Source organism: Acinonyx jubatus, chromosome B4, assembly GCF_027475565.1.
Source record: "Acinonyx jubatus isolate Ajub_Pintada_27869175 chromosome B4, VMU_Ajub_asm_v1.0, whole genome shotgun sequence".
NCBI lineage: Eukaryota > Metazoa > Chordata > Mammalia > Carnivora > Felidae > Acinonyx > Acinonyx jubatus.
In genome coordinates, this window is record NC_069387.1 from 37983392 (window position 1) to 38002934 (window position 19543).

General features: G+C 47.8%; 1 protein-coding gene across 4 annotated transcripts in view; it reads right to left on the reverse strand.

Annotated features, from left to right (window-relative positions):
* The window catches only part of CRACR2A (calcium release activated channel regulator 2A), a 136072-nt gene that overhangs the window by 32637 nt on the left and 83892 nt on the right, over nt 1-19543 (reverse strand). For all 4 annotated transcript variants that reach the window (XM_027074070.2, XM_027074069.2, XM_053225733.1 and 1 more), the window contains 5 exons: nt 16160-16250; nt 12482-12577; nt 10111-10298; nt 4899-4970; nt 900-945 (listed from right to left, as the gene is read on the reverse strand). In XM_027074070.2, coding sequence (XP_026929871.1) covers nt 900-945; nt 4899-4970; nt 10111-10298; nt 12482-12577; nt 16160-16250 — 493 coding nt within the window. The remainder of the gene's footprint in view (nt 1-899; nt 946-4898; nt 4971-10110; nt 10299-12481; nt 12578-16159; nt 16251-19543) is intronic.

Below are 19543 nucleotides of genomic sequence, written 5' to 3' on the forward strand. Positions count from 1 at the left end.
CCTTGTGCTGACCACATTTAGGCCACTGTCCAGCTAAGGGCCCACAGCATATGACCCTCCTCTTTCCAAGAGTTTTTTTTTTTTTCCCTCAAAAGTATCTATCGTATGGAAAAAAGGATAGGCATTCCCTTTCCTCATGTGATAGTTGGGGTCATGGTTCAAGGAAATTAATGACTTGCCCAGGGACATACGAGAAATTCATGGTGTGATAAATCCTGATCATTAGAACATTGCATCAATGAATTCTTCCCTCTTTTTCCTTCCCTTCAGAGCATCCAATGACTCCTATCTAAAGGGGAAGATGAGTAGGAGAACACGGAATCCTGGATTTTGTTTAATGTGGCTCAAAATGATGACCTGTAAATAAATATAGGATTCTGTGCTATTAGGGAAAGTGTGTACTGTAGAGCTCAGGTCTGGAGGAGCAGGGTCCCCGCAGGATAAAAAATGGGTACTTAAAATCAGCTATGTTAATAGTTAAATGTACATTTTTAATTTGTTCCATGATTGTGGAAAAATGCAAATTTCATCAAATGATAAAAATTTTAATGAAGGAAAAAAAAACTTGTGAGTGTTTTGGTTAAAAGTGATCATGACATTTCAACTGCACCGCCTCCTGGATGGAGCTACCATGTCCATGTCCAAGAAATCTGTGACCCTCCCAAGCATCATAGTCTCTTCATGCCAAGAAGAAAGTGTGTTACTTCACGGAAAACTAACACACTGCTACTCAGAAGGCCCCCTCGAATTTTTTATTATTTTCAAAAAATCCATGCCATTTTCTGCTTCTACAGAAAGGGTGAGCCAGACTGCAAGGACATTCTTGGGCCTGTCCCAGCATGGTCTCTGGCGGCCAGGGGACCCAAACCCTGTCGGGAAAGGGAACACAGGGCAATTACCTGAAAACAGATGTCCCGTTCATCCCGAAGGTGCTTGTTCCTTTCCCTGCAAACAGAAAAGGGGAGTCTATTCAGACATGGTATTTGCAGTCAAGAAATCCAAGAGCAGCCACTTTGCCAGTGAGAGGAGTGCAGAGAAAGGCTTTATGTGGAAGGCCCAGGGAGCGCGTGGAATCTCTTTCCTAAGGGGGGGGGGGTGATGGAGGGTAGTTTGTGTGTAAATCAGTTGGAGGCAGGGGTGGGGGGACATAGAATGACTGTGACACCCACCACCCTTCAGGATCATGCACTGGTCTGTCCTGCCACTAGGGGGAGCCTCCCCCAGAGGGTGACCAGCAGTTGCAGCTGCACCTGTGAGCTTGCTATTGGGCGCGCTCTCTCTCTGAACCATTCATTTCATGCATGCATGCAGTACTCCCACAAATGTCCCCTGAGCACCCACTACATGCTAAGTGAAGTCCTAGCTCTCAAGGTTTACACAAATAGATAAAAGAAAAAGTTTCTGTCCTTGGGGAATTGGTGTTTTAGTGCAGGGTTCATTGCTCTCAAGAAAGATAAAGCAGGGACGTGGAATAAAGAGTGCCAGGGGTGCAGTGGTATTTCAGAAGGCCGGTCAGGGAGGGGCATCTGTGCAGAGGCTTGCAGGAGCGGAGGGGCACTATGCCAGCAGTTGAGGGAAGAGCAGCACAGGCAGTGGAGACAGCAAAGGCTAAGCCTGGAGTCAGGCTCAAACAGGGGTGTGCAAGGAACACAGAGGAGGGCATCAGAGTGCTCAGAGGAGAGCCGCTAGGAAATGAAGTCAGAGGGGCACCCGGGTGGCTCAGTCTGTTGAGTGTCTGACTCTTAATCTCGGCTCAGGTCATGATCTCACAGTTTGTGGGTTTGAGCCCCACATCAGGCTCTGTGCTGACACTATGGAGCCTGCTTGAAATTCTCTCTCTCCCTCTCTCTCTGCCACTCCCCCCCATCAAAATAAATAAATAAACATTTTTTTAAAAAAGCAAATGAGGTCAGAGAAAGGTGAGGGGACAAATGGAGACCTGCTCATTCATAGTCTTGTGGGCCATTGTAGGAACTTGGGATTTTACTCCAGATGAGATATGAAGCTGTGGGGGTTGGGGGACTAGCAGAGGAGTGTGCTGATCTGACTCAAGTTTTCAAAGGAGCCCTACAGATGCTGTGCTAAGAATACATTGCTGGAGACAAGGGTGGCACCCTGAGAACTGGCCACTCTTTCAAGCAACATGGAGGTCCCTGGTTCCCCTTTCAGTGCAATTGAGGCAGAAGGAGCCTGACTGGAGGGTCAAGAATGTGAGGAAAGGAAATGGAGATGGAATGCAAGTGTAAACAATTCTTTTGAAAGGTTTTGAAAGCCATTAAAGAAATGCAAAGTAGCTGGATGCGTAAGTGGTGACAGGAGCTGCTGGGTAAGAAATGCTATAGGACATTGGTTGGTCTCCCCAAAAGAGAAACAACCAGCCATGGAGGAGAGACAATACCCGCTGGACCAGCCCTTGAGGAAGGTCTCATTCTAGTGCACATTTGGGAGAGCCAGGCACATGGGGCATTCAGCCACCACGACAGAGAAGGCAGGAGGTAGGCATGGATGGGCACAGGGGACATGCTCATGTGACGGTTCTGCCTGTCTCCATGATAGTAGCAAAGCCTGAGAATGGCAAAGGGAGAGTTTCCTTCCAGAAGGCCCCTCGCTCTATGCTGGCAGAGGTTAGCAGCCCTGCACCCGGGTGAGGACATGGGGGCCCCGGGAAGCCCCATCTCCATCAGGGAGTTCGCTGTGGTGTTTCCTGCTTTGTGCAGTCATCTCCAGGCAGAAGCTTCGGCAGTCAAAGAGATGCTACACCCTCTAAATAAATGTCCACCTTAATTCACACTAATGCCCTGTCGTGATGGTCACTCATATATATATCATCTCACTCTCAAGAGAAGCCTGTGAGGCAGGCATGAGAAAACGAACATTCCATCTGGTTAAGTCAATTGCCCAAGGTCACACAAAGTAATAAGGGTAGTGCTGGGTCTTGACCCAGATCCGGCCCCCAAAGTCCGTGTTCCCAACTGAGTCCCCTGAAATTGTTTCCTTTTGCTGCTACTTGCCCTAGGAGGGCAGTCCCTTCCTCACACTGTCATATCCCAGCCATTGCCATGATGGGGGCAGACCCCCATCCTCCCCCCCAACTTCCAACTTGATATCCCTTGCCTCGGCATTATCTCTGTCCTTGATTCCCATTTCCCCACTGCTGTCTGTCACTACCCGATGATTTCACTGTGGAGGAAAAATCTGCCATGGGGGCCTTCCTCGCTACGGATGGACTTTGACCTGCTGCAGAATCTAAGCTTGTATGCATGTGATAGCACAGAAAGACTGGGCATGTAATTCTGCACAAATGCCAGTCTCCATCAAAAAGACCCATGTGTTTGTAGAGATCTGCCTTGTCATTCTCCTCTGCTCATTCGCTTTGAATCTGTCCTTTTCTTCTAAGTACAACAGAAAAAAGGGGGAAAAATCAAAATTTGTCCTTGCACACCCTGTTCTCTTCTTTTCACTAAAGCCTTCTAAGATTCAAGACCTGCTCTCAAATGGATTAGAACTTGGTCATGTCAGAACCCCCTTCCATCTCCCCAGCCTTTGCAGTCCTGTTTGAATCATGTATTGAGGGAAGTAAATCTGAAATGCATTCAGTTCTGAGCATTTTTCAATTTGGTAGCATCACAGATGCCAGACACGGTGACCTCACCTTGCTTTCAAATAAAACAAAACAAGTCAGAGTGTACCTGATTTAAGACAACTGCACTCTAAAAACCAGAACCTGGGGAGCCTGGGTGGCTCAGTCGGTTAAGCGGACGACTCTTGATTTTGGCTCAGGTCATGATCTCATGGTTTGTGAGTTCGAGCTCCACATTGGGCTCTGTGCAGACAGCGTGGAGCCTGCTTGGGATTCTTCTCTCTCTCTCTCTCTCTCTCTCTCTCTCTCTCTCTCCCTCCAGCACTCTATCTCTCTCAAAATAAATGAATAAGCTTAAACAAAAATAAAAAGCAGAACCCAAAGTGCTCGTGCCCCATCACCATTCCCAAGAGGTGTTTGGCAGACAGAAGGTACTGTAACTTGGAAACCTCACATGCAAAAGTGAAAATCCCATCTTTCCACACACAGGTTTTGTTTTGGGTTTGGTTTTGGCACATTCCAGACCAATGAGCTTTGAATTTACAGTAAGTTTTAGCAAGTGGAGGAAACTCTAAACTCCTTTGCTCTGTTTATGCTCTGTTTGTGACTCATTTGCTCATTCAACAGACATTAGGAGACTATGGCAGAATCAAGAGAATCAGCCAGATACAGATCTCAAGTCTGACTCCCGAAGTGAGTGTCTGTCTCCTTTGGTAAATTGCTTCACTTCTCTGCTATCATTTTCCTTCTCTGTTAATTCCCCTATCAGGAACTGCCCTCCTTTCTTTAATTTTGTTGAAGATGAAAGGCATACCAGGGGCACCTGGGTGGCTCAGTTGGTTGAGCGTCTTGACTTCGGCTTAGATCATGATCTCAAGTTCATGGGTTTGAGCCCCACATGTGGAGCCTACTTGATTCTCTGTCTCCCTTTCTCTCTGCCTCTCCCCAGCTTGCGTTCTCTCTCCCTCAAAAATAAACATAAAAAAAATTTTTTTAAAGAGAAAGGGATACTATATCTTCCACTGAGTAGATGCTCAAGAAATTCAGTTCCGCTCCTACCTGAGCAAGTACCACATAAGGTGCTGTGGGAGATGCCACAAAGAATGAGGCAGAGCCTACCTGCAGATGTACAAACTGGAGAGGGATGTGGGTGTGTGTGTGAAGGGACCAAACATAATATGCTGGGGATCAGGGGAATGAGGGCACTCTCTCAGCAGCTGTGATCATCCAGAATGTAGGTAGGGAAGACTTTCAGCCTGGCTCTTCCAACCCAAGGAATGTGGGATATGCTCTCAGAACACATCTGATGCTGACACACCTCAGGAGATCCAGCTGTTTCAGAAGCCCCGACTTCTCACGCTGTAGGCTCTCCGTCACACGGTACACTTCCCTGAAGAAGAGGCCAACACAGACTTATGAGCTTCCATAGCAGGGATTTAAGCCACCACGGTGTGAGGGGCTGTGTTGTAGTTGGTCCTGTTGTAGTTGGTCCTGGGTAGGACCAGCAGGTAGCACCCCACCCTGGGGTCAGAGGGATATGCCTCCCCTGATAAGCACCTGCTGTGTGCAGGTGGTTACAGCTATGATCTCACTTCATCATCACAGACTCCGGATTTGGAAGGTGAGATAACCCCTATTTTATAGACACAGACAGAGAACCAGTAACTCTCCCCATGTCCCATACACAATCCACGACTGAGTAGATTAGGGCCCCCTACTCCCAAACCCATGAACAGGGCTTCATAATAATCACTTGGCCTTCCCAGGCTCCAGGTGACCCTGTCCTACCCAGAACCAATACTCTCCAGCCCAATCCTGCAAGTGAGAGCAGAACTTGTATTTTTCCTGTAGCTGGTTTCGTTTGTTTCCAGGAGCTCCAGAAGAATCCTTTCCCCTTCCCCATCCTCCCCGATAAGTCTCCAATCCGTTCTTAGATCTCTGTAATTTCCTCTGTTGGTCATTCATTTCTTTAACTTAGGAGTTCTCATCTCTAGCCATAAAGCAGAGATCAAATGTATCAATTATAATCAGATACTTAGATCACAGCGTGAACACGTCAATCATGTCAATCACCCTTTGAGTAAGGGGAGGGAGGAGCTGAGAGGTAGTGGAGGTGTCTGGAGACCAACTCAGATGGTGAGGTAGGGACTGCCTGGTTTGTCTGCATCTCTAAATGCAACCCAGTGCCCAGCATGAAGGTGTCGTCAACAAAAAGCAGTAAGAAACAGGGGGCCCTGGGTGGCTCAGTTGGTTAAGTGTCCAACTCTTCGTTTCAGCTCAGGTCATGATCTCACAGTTCGTGGGTTCAAGCCCTATATCAGGCTCCATACTGACAGCTTGGAGCCTGGAGCCTGCTTGGGATTCTCTGTCTCCCTCTCTCTCTGCCCCTCCCTCGCTTGTGCACTCTTCATGCTCTCTTTCTTTCAAAATAAATACATAAACAACAACAACAACAACAAACGAATAGTAGTAAGAAACAAAAGGAGAGAGGGCAGAGAGTGGGGGATGAAAGAAGGAGGCAGGGATGGAGGAAGGAAGAGAGGAAGGGAGGGGTGAGTCGGGGAGGTATTCCACACCACCGGGGGAAGAAAGGAAAAAAAGGAAAGCAGAATTGGGTGACACTGGAAAATAAGCCTTGCTGAACTTCGCAACTTTGCCTCCATCCTTCCCTCCGGGCTCTGCACTGTGCTTTTAGAAATGTTTAAATCACCCCTAAGGTTACTGCAAAAGGCCCAAAGTTCCACATTTCCAAACCACAGCATAGTTGCTAGTGTAGGGAGCATCTTATAGTCTCACAAAATGCGTCCATTTCCATAGGCTGTCCAGACTACCCCGATTGTGCACACACCGGGCTGGGCGGAGACAGTCACCCCTCTGCCGCACCCTCAATGTCATTACTGAGCTGGCGAAAACAGCACCTGCTTGCTCAGTCCATAAGGCTTGAGCCCACCTCACAATAGATTCCTTAAAAGGTATCTGTGTGGTTCTTCCCCCTTTATGGAATAATTATAAAGTCAATTTACAACAATAACAGACAGAATCAAATTCTAAGTTCACCTCAGACAATCCTAATTAAGCAATAAAACTTCTCTAGCTCCTGCAGAGATGCCAATTCCTAACACTTTATTACCAATTATATTTAATTTCAACTTGAGGGAAAACAATGTATTTCCCATTATCCAAACCGGGTCCCCAAATCCCTGTCTAGGATTCTGCTGTGATGAGCAGTATGTGAGCACAGCTGTTTGCTGCTGCGGTGCCCTGTGAGCCACGATGGCTTTGTGGATCCTCTGTCCCAGCCCTGGGTTCTGATTCTCAACCAGGAGCAGACGACTCTACCTCTGCTAAGGGAAATCACTCCCTGGACACCTGACATCTGTGTTCTCACAGAACATTTGATTTAGGAGCGATTCCTAAGAAATAAGGCATTCCAGGTCTTTGCACTGTAGACACAACAGAGTTGACTGCTGGAGCCACACACACACACACACACACACACACACACACACTACATATTGATGAAATATGTCTACCTATTTGTCTAATAAACATGCATCTATTTAGATACACACACATTGTCAGACTTTTTCTGTGTTCACAAAAACGAAGGCATCTAACCTAGACATTCTAAAGGTCTGTACTTGGTACTATGTGGACTGAAAGAGAAAGAAATTACCATTTTTCATAGGAGTGACTGGTGACAGGTTTATGGCTGTCTTTAGGGAACTGCTGTTGGCTTTATTTTCTGGAGAGGGATGAGAGAGGGAGCATCTCCAAAATATATCGCCAAGTGAAAACACAGGCAAATGCAGAACAGTGTGTAAATGAAAAGTGTGTGTGTGTGCCTGTATATGCATAGAACACTCTGGAAGGATCCACAAGAAACCCTGAGGGGTGGCCTCTGGGTCTTTGCAGACCTCTTGCTGAGTATAGATCCTTTTGTGTCTCGTCATAAACTACCCACCCCAAATAAAAATTCATTAACAAAATAAACAGGTGCTGCTTTCCAGCTGACCTTCATCTTTATGTTATCTCTCCTGCTTGATTGTTCTTTCTTTATCTTATTTTAAAATCAAGTTCTCCCTCCTTGAGCATCTTTGGAGAACAGAAAAATTAATTTTGCCCATTTAGAATTCTAGCTGATAAGTGACTAAGTCTTTTTATCTCCCAGTACCGTCCTCTCCTTTCCCAGATGCTCTGGTGCAGCATCAGACAGCAAGACATTGTGAGTTGGGGGGGGAAGCACATGATATGGGGAGAACTCGGCTCTGTCCCTGTTTTCTGGCACTAGCTAGCTGTGTGGCTTTGTGTCACTGCATCTCTCTGAGCCTCAAGTTCTTCATTTATAAAATGAAGAGGTGGATTAGAGCACTCACCTGCTGTCAGTACTGCAGATCTGGGACTCTGTTCTACAGGGAACCAGCTAAGGCTCTCACTGCCCTCTCTCCTGACCTCCCCAGACAGGACACACTCTCCTGGGCTCCAGCATGCTTTCCAGCTGCATGAGGCATTGTGCGCTTTTTGAAAACAAGTCATGAAGTTCCTGAAATCATTTATCTCTTCCTCCTGACCCCCTTTTTCAGTTCCCAGCCTCCAGAGATTGTCTCTGGCTTGGTTAATTAAGATAAGACTTCAGAAAGATTTTAATCCTCATGCTGTGATTTGATACCCTGGCACTGGGTGCTTACTTCCATTTGCTGTTCTAATGCTGGTGCCTTCAGATGTTTGTTGTTTTAAAACTTGATTCAATTTTAAGAGCCTGAGTCCTTAATTCTGTTTGTAAAGTTAAATGCCTGTGCCTTGTTGGCCTGCTCTCAATGAGGAGGAACTGATTTTGCTCATTTACAATGAAATACACTGTCCTCCCCTGGTCACCCAAGAATTGGAGTGAAGGGGTTTGTCTTAAGTCAGCTGCTCAGAATACATTTTCTTTTTAACTGAAGAAATCTTGGGGCACCTGGGTGGCTCAGTCCATTAAGCATCCGACTTCGGCTCAGGGCATGATCTCACAGTTTGTGAGTTCGAGTCCCACGTCGGGCTCTGTGCTGACAGCTCAGAGCCTGGAGCCTGCTTCAGATTCTGTGTCTCCTCTCTCTGCCCCTACCCTGCTCATTCTCTGTCTCTGTCTCTCAAAAATAAATAAACATTAAAAAAAATAAAATCAATCAATAAATAAAAAAACTAGAGAAGTCTTTTTAGGGTAAAACTCCACATGCAAACACATTTCCTCTCTTTCACCCTGGCAAATCAGTCCAAAACAGTACAGGACAGCACACACAAGACAGACAGCAGAACAATTTGATTTAGGCCAACGGACCCAAATTTTGCCATCATTCAGACGGAGTGAGGGCTTTCCCTTTTGAACAAGGACAGTTAACGTATGTAACACTCAGGCACTGGTAAGTAATACTGCCCTTTCCTCTGAAATCACACTGTTTAAATACCTGGCACAGGACAAGGCACACGTTACCTTCTGCAGAATGAATGAAGGGAATGAACGAATGCATGAATGAGTGAGGAGTGAATGATGGCCAGTCCCATTCCTGAGTACATATTTTCTGGCCGGTTCATGATTCACTGTGTGGAGTCAGCAAGATGTGTCTAGCACGGAGTGTTGTGCTAGAGAGTTACTGAAAACCTCTGACTCTTAGCTTCCTCGTCCATAACTTAGAGTTGATAATAACAGTACCTGCCACATCAGGATGCTGTAAAGTTCATATGAAACAATGTCAAATTGTTGACATAGGTGAGATATGTTGAATGTACAACATGGTACCTGGGGCAGAGCCGTCTGCAATAAATTTTTGACAAATGAGTAAGTAAACAAATATAAATGTGTGAACAAATAAGTGGGATTCCTATCCCTGGGCATGCCAAAGAGTGCATTTGTTCTCAGAACCTAATATTCCCAAGACGACTGTTGGCAGCTCCTCAGCCCCAGCCTGCAGACCCAGCTCTTGATTCTTCCTTACGTGTGCTTCTGCCTAGCAGGCTGAGTCCACTGGCCGCACACCAAGAGCAGGTCACTGGCAAACCAGGCCCTGAGAGATGTGGGGCTCACCACACTGTGTCCACACAGAGGGACACTGGTAGGAGAGAGTAGGCAGACTGCAGTGAAGATTCCAGGGTACTGTCATATACTCCATCAGATTAAATCTCAGAAGCCTACCTGCTTCACTCTCGTCCTGGGTCTCTAACCTATGACAGTCACGTGTGGTCTGTCCACACACTCAGCCTTTTCTCAGTGACCGCCCTGTATTTGTTGGGTGGATAACACATCTTTTGAATCACATGATATATTTCCCAAGAACAGGGTTGTAGATTTCCTGTCAATCCTAGATTCTGCTTGCTACAGTGCTGGTCTGCTTGATGGCCTTGGGATCCTAGAAGAGATTTCAGGGACCAAGGAGCCCCTGAGCCCCACGTTCTAGGCAAGGCGACAGGGTCTCCAAGGGAGGAGACGATGTCATGCTCACAGCAGGGGGTGAGGCTGGACAGCAGGGACAGGAACCCACGAGGGCCAGACTCACATCTCCTTCTCCTGGTGGAGTTGGTGGGCCTGTTGCTGGAGGCTCTCCAGCTGTTTCCGGGCATCCTGCAGCTCCTGGGAGGTCCGCTCCAGCTCCCGGGCCAGCTCCTGGTTTGTGACTCTCAGCTTGGTGTTCTCAGCCTTGGTTTCATGCTCATCATTTTGCAGGGTGGTGCACTGGCCTTCCAGCTGGAAAGGAAGGTGGGGGAGCAGGAGGGAATGATGAACAACCCCCATCCCATCTGGCTCAGCCCCAGTCTCCCCTCACTTTCTCCACCTGTGGGCAGGAGCCCTCACTGCCCTTGGGACTCGACAGGCTTTGTCCTGCTCCTTAAGTCACACGGATGCACTTTTGGAGGCAGGGAGGAATGGCCAGAGCACATCTCATCTCTCCCATGTCTCCACAGGGCTACTGAACAGTCTAGAGGGAACAGCACCATTCACAAAGACTGCTGGGAAAGGGAGGTCAACAGTCCATCTGTGTCCCCAGTCCCGGTGACAATAATGATGCCATTAGCATCTCATCCATAGTCTTGAGAGCCAACCTAAATCCCTCTTGTCCTTTCAGCCAATTGTCCCCCTCGGCCCTGATGGACCTGGGAAGCAGCTAAGTGGCATTCTTCATAAAACTGTCCTTCCTAATTTTGAATTCTGACAGCAAATTTGTGTATCCCCTTTTCTTTGCTCCGCTAAATAAATCCATTCCTTTAATCTAGAGAAATGTTGTGTGGTGGCCAGAAACCCTGGAAATTCTTAGGAAACAGCTAAAACAGGTCAGACCAAACACATACCTTTTTTTTTTTTCATGTCCCAAAAGGAACTAAAAAAACCTGCATTTGTATAACTGCAGCGTTTCTTGGCTGGTGATTCTGCTTTGCAAAGCTTCTAACCCTCTCACCAGAGGAGGAATCAAACCAAGGCAAATATATCATAATAAATTTAGTTTTATAAATGTGGCCAGTGAGGGGAAGAGGAGGCAGCAACAAGGAATTTTGTGTGATTCTCAAGAGGCTCCTGTGTAATCAGGCAAGCATGCAGTAATTAAATCGAGTGGTAATCATTCGTTTGAGGGATAAGTCTAATTGGTAAGAACTTAATGCATAATAGTGAGGGGGAGAAAGAGTAGAAGCAAGGGATAGCTGTGGAAGGGTAATGGGAAGGCAGCTGGCAGTTCCTCCCGTGGAAATTATCGTGTTGCAAGAGAAAGAAACCAAGGGGCACATGGGTGACTCTTGGTTTCGGCTCAGGTCATGATCTCATGGTTTCATGAGTTCGAGCCCCACACTGGGCTCTGTGCTGACAGCTCAGAGCCTGCTTGGGATTCTCTCGATCCCTCTCTCTCTCTCTCTCTCTGCCCCTCCCCTGCTCAGACTGTCTCTGTCTCTCTCAAAAATAAACTTAAAAAAAAAGAATTTATTAAAAAAAGAAAGAAACCAGAATGCATACATAGGTCAGGGAGCAGCAGGAGAGGGACAGTCTCTAGCCTCAGCATGGGGTAGCTTCAAGCATATTTTACTGTGTTGCTGAAAATAGCCCTCTCTATACAAATGGATGTGGTGTGTCTGGGTCTGTCCAGGGCTGGATTACTTCCAGAGCCAGACAAAACAAAACGGGAGGCCAAGTGACATCCTGGCCTTCCCTCCCCGACGAGCCCTCACCTTGGAGAGGAGTCTATGATTGTGAAGTTTGCCTAGGTAATCAATCTTCCTGAGGTCATTAGGCAGCCATGGTGGCTGGACACCACCCTACACAGTGTACTGCCCAGACTGCCTCGTGGGGGCTCAAGTGCATCAGAGGAATATCTGGTGTCTGCATCCATCCTGTGGGGTGATGGGCATAGCCACAAAAAAAAAAAAAAAAAGGCTAAGGAACCTCTTCCAGGTGCACAGGAAAACAGGGGATGGGCAAATTGATCTTTGAAGAGTCTCTTCCAGCTGGAGGCATCCATGGCCATCCCAGTGGGAAGACATCACTGCAGCCTCCCACAAAGCATTAGTGACTCTGTCCTTTGTACCTCAGCACCCCCCTCTCCTCTTACCCAGGATGCAGGAAACAAATTAATGTTTGGCATTCTGGCGGCTCCTGGGTATAATTAGGTTGACAATGTCTTCAGATGCCTCAAGGAAGAATTCTTGGCAACTTTTCCCAACTAAACACCTGGCGCTGGAGAGGTAAAGGCTTTATCCTGAGATCACCTGTGGTTTCAAAATGCTATCTTTTGTACAGCTAAATGGTTCTCCTCCGATTAAAAACAGACAAACAAACAAACCCAAATCCTTGAGTGAATAGCAGGGAAAGTGGGCAACGGGGGGGGGTGGGGGGGTGGGATGGAGAGAGGAACCAGGTGCTCCAAGGCCGTGGCAAAGGCGCACCTGCTGCTGCTTCTGGATGAGCTGCTCCAGCTCCTGCTCCTTGGATAACAGCTTCTGCTCCAGCTCCTGACTGCAGGCCTGAAACCTCTCCATGTCCTGCCGGGCCGGAGAGAAGGACGCGTGAGGCCCCAGGGCACTTGGGATGGAGATTTGTCCCCCACCTTGCACCTGCTCAACAGCAGGGCCTCCCCATCCTTTTGGATTGTAGGGCCCTTCCCACAACATTCCAGGGCTTTGATGCCCTGCCTGGCTGGTCAGGGAGGCCCACTGGGACAGAGACAGAGCAAGTGCTCATAAGGGGTCATGCCAACTCCCCAACTCCCACCATGTGTGACCATGACCAATTACTGTGCACCGCTCCCCCAGAGAGAGACAGTGTTGGTTAGTGGTGGAGTACTGAACATAGAGAATCTCACACCTCCAACTCTTTATCTCTAAATTGGGGGGGGGGGGTATCCTTCTAATGTGGATATTCTGTTCCACATTGGGTACAGTCATTTGTTCCCTCACACTACCCCTTGCTTGGGAAACACAGGGCATTACTTCTTCCCCTTGAGGGTCTAGGTCCTCACCGTGTCCCACCATGATTGAGGTGTCCCAGCCTTGCTCTTGTGATAGCTCTGCCTCTGTGATCCACAGCCCCTCCCCTCCTGCCCTAGAACTGGTCTTCCCCACTCAGGAAGCTGCTGACGCAGTGAGAAAGGGCTTGGGGTGGGGTAAAGAGAAAACTGTGTGGGCTGTCTGGATGCCTGACACTCTCACAGAGCCTGGTCTGGTACAAGGTCCCTCATCTGGGCGTCAGGAGACTGGGGCTCCAGCCCTGGTCTTACCTAGCTGACTTGACTTCATTCATCTATCATTGTTTCTTTGTTCACAGGACAGAAACAAAAATATGCAGGCCCCCTACAGCTCTTCACTCCCCTGAAGGCAGAAATGAGGTGTGAAACTTGCAGGGAGAGAAGAAACCATTATAATGTGCATACAGCTCATGACAGGAGCCCCTGGGGTTCCACCTGCCTTGGAGGACAGCCTGGAATGCTGGACACTAGAGGGGCTATGAGGCTGGGTGTGATGGTGGCACCAGGGGGTTGGGAGCACACAACCACTCTCAGGACACAGGCCTTTGGACACCTCCGTTCCAAGGCTCAGAATTATTTCCTGGACTCATCTTTTGTAGACACTACCTGGTCCTCAGCCTGTTCTCAGGTAGGTACATGGAGCTCAGGGACAGCCTGTGATTGCCCTCACATCAACCACAGGCAACGATAGGGGGAAGATCTGACCGGGAAGCTCCTGCTGTCAACACCTTCACCGGGGAACCTGCTTCGTTCAGCTTGGCTGTCACTCACAGAGTAGGTGCCCCATGAACAGTGCGGGGGAGGCGGGTAGCTCCACAAGTCCAGCACGGATACTGCCATCCCCATGGTGGGCCTGCAGAGTGCCTTATAGCCCCGGCCAGCATAGAGCATCGAGGGGGGGCGTCTATTTTCCTTGAGCCGGAGTGTGCCAGTCATTAAGTATTTCCCTCGTGGTCAAACAGACTGCTACATGTAGAGCCAGAAGGCCCAGCCCTTCTCATGCTGTCATAAACTGTCACACCACTGTCCTCACGTTGTGACAAGGCAAAAGCCTGTGTCTGCAAAGCCAAGCACATTTTAACAGTTTCTGTGTTTGTGCAAAAGTGGAAAACCTAGGCACTGGGCCTGAAAGGCCTGGGGTACTAGAAGGGGAAGGAGGGAGTGGAATGGGGGGTGAAGGGTACAGTGGTGTGGTCATATACCCTTACATGATCCTAATGTGTCCTTGAAATTTTTCCTCCCACCTCTTCCCATTCCCAGTTCCCACACCTTGGCCCACCTTTTGCTTCTGGAAGCAGGCCTCTTTTTTTAGCTAGGACCTCTGACCTGTAGTCATGGCTCAGCAGTAGATCATTTGGGGTAAAGGGAGTGACTCTCCTACTGCAGGAAAAAAAAGGCTACTGTTCTCAGAAAACTATTTTAGGGTATGCTGGGTGACAAGTGTGTGAGTTCTGTCTGCCTTATACTCATCCAACTATGCTGAAGGGCAGGGGACAGGCAGACTGTTTTAAAGCTCTAAGAAAGAATGGGTACAGGGGGAGTCTGGAAATGCAGACAAGCCTTCAGAGGGCTCTAGTTGGAGAATATGATGGGCTTTTTCTGGAAAGCATTCAGACTTCATCTCCTTTTGAATGGTATCTGTGATAATAAATAGATCCTCGGTGTAGATAATCCAAATCAGCATATAAATAAAAACTGGTTCAAACCAACCTGCATTAAGGAGGAGGGAAGGGTTGTGGCAACAGCCCAGGTTCTGTTCTGAGAGGCAGCGCAAGACGTGGTCCCTCTGCTATATTCCCAGAAGTCCTATGTTGAAACTTAACCCCCAAGGTGATGATCCCATGGACGCACTTGCCCCCCCCCCCCCCCCCGCCCCATGAGGACGCAGCAAGAGGGCCACAGCCAGAACCAGGGAGTGGGCTCTCACCAGAGCCTGACCACACTGGCCCCCTGATTTTGGATGTCCAGCCACCAGGACTGTGAGAAATAAATGTCTGTTGTTTATAAGCCACCCAGTTCATGGGATTCAGTTCAATGGTAGCCTAAAGCTACCATTCAAGATCAATGACTTTTCTGTTGAGAACTCACCAAGTGGATAATGAAAAAATGGGTAAGAGAGAGTTTCCTGTAGCTTTGTTTTATAAATATGCTCCCAAAAGGACCCTGCTTAGTTTGGAAGAGGAGAGAATTTCACCAATTCTGACCTCCCAAGACAAACAGCAGGCTAGAGGCTGCTAGGAGGCTAGATGCCAGAGTCGGAACGAGGTATATGAGCTCTACATTTTCTCCCATGGGGTCCGAGAAGGGTGGAATTTGACTTGTCTTGGTTATTAAGTTTTCTAGGTGTCTAAGGGAAAGGATGGGAAGCATAGGCTCTAATGATGGTCCCCCTAGAGGAGCTGCTGGGCATGGAGTAGAATGGACTGCATTTGGGTGGGTCTGCCTTCCAGGTCTGGGACCAGCCAGTATCAGACCCAGTCTCCAAGCTGCTGTAACTGGTAAGCACATGCACCTTCATCCTTTCGTCATTAGTTCATTCATTCATTGATTCAATAAGTATTTACTGAGTACCAACCATGTTCCAAGCATGGCTGAGGGGCTGTGGATACAGTAACAAGTAAAGATAAAGATCCCTGCTCTCAGGGAAACTGGGTGGCTCAGTCAGTTAAGTATCTGACTCTTGGTTTCAGCCCAGGTCATGATCTCACGTTTGTGGGTTCGAGTTCCATGACGAGCTCTGCGGTAACGGTGCAAAGCCTGCCTGGGATTCTCTGTCTCCCTCTCTCTCTGCCCCTCCCCTGCTCATACACTCTCTCTCTCAAAATAAATAAATAAACATTTTTTTTAAAAGATCCCTGCTCTTGCAGTGCTTACGTGATAGTAGGAGGAGACAGACCATAATCAACAAAAATAAACAAGGAAATTAAGTGTCATGTCTGAAGGTGACAAATGTCTTGAAAAATGTAAATAAAGCAGCAGAGAGACAGGGAATCCACAGTGCCTCAGGTGGGGGCACTGCAATCTTAAACTGGGGGAGGTAGTCAGAGTAGGCGATATTTCCACCTGGTGCTCAGAGCCAAGCCCTGGTGTGGACTCTTACTTTCAGGAGAAACTGCTCCTTCTCATGCTTGATTTGTTGTTCCATCTCCTCGTAGAGATGCTGGATTTCTTCATCATAAGCAGCAATTTTCCTGCAGAGGTGGCAGAAAGAGAGTCTGCGAAGGTCTACACCAAAATTCATTTATCCCCCAGAGTATTTATCCTCTGGAGCTTGGGCACCAGAATCCCAACAGGAGCTTGGGGCTGTGGGGACGACTGCGTAGGTCAGGTGGGACCAGTTCCTCAGGATTAGCTGACCATAGAGGCCCAGCAGGACCTCGTCCTCCTCCTAGATGAGGAAGCCATCAGTCCCAGATGACCCACACGTTCCTCAGTGAAGCTTCCTTGGCTCTATCTTCCTTAATTCTGCTTTATTTCAACAACAAGCCCCTTGGCCTCTGCTGAACGCACCTCCTCATTGTCTGCTGGTCCCTACACCTATAGACAGTATAAAGTTGTGTTGTGTGGGCTTCTTTCCTATTTGGGCTCCTGGTTTATCTCCTTCCCACTGTGGATGCTTTCTCTCTACCTGGCTCCATCAGCCCTGTCTAAAGTATACTGTCATAGGGTTCTCCTGAAATTGTGTGCTTAAGTCTATGTGATCCACATTTCTCATCAGATGACAAAAGATTCCATGACAATGACAATCATGGAAACCATGCCCCCTACAAAGGAAGTGGGGGCCACACTTGGCCAGTGCTCATGCCATCTCAGGCCCACGGCCCCAGGCAGACAGTATGAGAAGGGGCAGGCTGGTTAAAGGTGGGCAGTGATAATGAGACATCCCTCCTCCTCCCTGCCAGCATCTTCTCCCTACACTTGAAGAGCCCCACAGGACAGGAAGGAAAAACCTGGGTACTCTGCTCCTATATAGAGACCAAGACAAATATGGCTATGGGAACAAATATGGCTATGGCTATAGGTCATCTCTGGTGTTGTTCCTGCTTCTCTCCCCAAATAGATCCTTCTTTGAATGCCTCCCCACCCCCAGCCCCCACCTCCAAATTCAAACAGGAAGGATCAGGTATTAGCATTTGAACTGAGATGGAAGTTATCACTCCAATGTATTCCCATTTCCAGGGCATTGAACAGTTACCCCTCTCCCCTGACCTGCAGCTAAGGGCTCTCTCTCTCTCTCTCTCTGAGTCCCTCCCATTCTTCTTCCTCACCTGTTAAGGGAAACCCAGGTTCAGGAGCAGGCTGATGTCTTGGCTCCCAAGGCTGTTTGAACACACACATACTGCAGATTTTGGCACTTGCCATTTTAAACTGAAATGGTGATAAGCACTTTCTGTCCTTTACGCAAGTAAGGAGACTTTAATAATTGAGGAAATAGCTCCAGTTTTCAATTCTGAGAGGTACTAGGGAGATTTCTGAACAAAAGATTAAGGATGGGAATGTATATATTACACTGAGACCTTCGTTTCAACCCCTACCGCCTTATATCCACTTGGGACTCCAATCCAGTGCCAGCCTTCCCTGCTGCACCAAAAGATGTCCCTTCCTCACTTGCTACCTGCTGGGGTACCTTTAAACCACATGACTATGACTCAAAGGAGCCATTTTGACTGACATCCTTCTAGATCTGAAGAAACCATAAAACTGACCCAGACAAGGAACTGGTGTAAGTCTCCACGGCCAACGTCACTCATATCAGGCCAGAAGCCTCTAGGTTCCCTCTCCCGGCCATACCCCTAAGACCAGAAATCCTTTGAGTGAGTATGGCAATGGCCATACTTTTGCTGAGCACAAAAGGTGACAGCTCTCCAAGACTTCCATGAGCTGGAGCCTGTGTTTACCATCCTGGGTGTAGGAAATGTCTTGCTGGCTAACAGTAAGAAATCCCTTCTTGGTAAATGACAGATGTTTTGGTTATGAGCTGGTTATGAGCTAACCCATAATAAATACAAAGAAATATAGAGGGAAATGAGGAGCAAAGGCACTGGCTGTTGAATAGGAACAGTTCAAGGACAGAAATGAATATTGTTTCAAGGGACTTTCAGAAAGAAAGTCTTCACTTGGTCCCTGCAATCATCTTCCTATGCTTGAAGAAATTCAGGTGCTAGATAACTTTAGACAGTGACTCCAACTACATAAATACTGAAGACCTAATAAAGTGAGATGGGAGAAATTTAAAAACTGATTTTCTCTGATAAAGTAATACTAATTACAGTCATCTATAGAAGCTGTTTACCATTGTGCTTAATAACCAATTCTACACTATAATTAACTGCGTTACATTAACTTTGCTCTAAGTTTTATTTGATTAAATTAATAAACTGTTTTTCATGCCCACATGTCAGTTCACTCATCATGAAGTAAGTAATTTTGCAGACTGCTAAAAAACAAATGGGGGGAAGGCAGAGGTAGCTGCTGAATGGTGCCTACTTCTAGCCCTCGTTGACAAAGGCTGGGTCCACTGCAGAGAAGCCCAGGGGTTCCAGGTGGGCCTCAATGCATCTAGGTCCAGCTCAACCAGACTTATCTGTGAAACCAACCCTCTGGAAATGCTTTAGAATACAGCTGGCATCCTAGGGGACCCGGGCCAGGCCCAAAGGCTTTCAGAAGATGAATCCCACAAAGACTGACTCATTTTTTTTTTAATGTTTATTTATGTTGAGAGACAGAGAAAGAGAATGGGGGAGAGACAGAAAGAGAGGGAGACAAAGGATCCAAAGTAGTCTCCGTGCTGATAGCAGAGAGCCCGATGTGGGGCTCAAACTCACAAACCGTGAGATCTCGACCTGACCTGAAGTTGGACGCTTTATAGACTGAGCCACCCAGGTGCCCCAAGAACTGACTGATTCATGACCAGCCTGGGTCAGACACATGAGCCCTAGGAATGGGGAGCATCATGGTGCTGTTCACATCATTCATAGCATTAAACCAGCTCAGGGCTCAGAAGACCTGTTCATATTCTCAGTGTGACCTTGAGCATTCTGACCTCGTTATGCCCCAGAGGAGCACCCGCCTGGAGTGCCTCATAGCACCGGCATGACAAACAAACAAGAGAGCTGGCGTGAAAAGCATTTGGAACTGCAAAGCCCTAAATAAATATAAGGGATTATTTATTATTGTAATTACTGTCATGGCTGTGGAGGGCAAGGGCCATTGCTCCCCAAGGGGGAGGAAGGTCTTAGTTTCAAGGATAAAAGTGCTGCTGGGTTTGGTAAAGGTGAGAAGCAATCAGGAAGATGAAGAGCGGAAAGCTTCGTCCATAAAAGCGCCTGTCAGATCAATCCATTAGAGACGCAGGCTGTGTGTGAGCAGGAGCCACTGAGCCCGAAGCCTGCGTCTGCGGAGAGCTCTGCAGTGGCCGTGAGAACAGTAACAGGGAGAGACACTCTAAAAAGGTCTGCACATGTGGCATGTGCTGTTCCAGCGG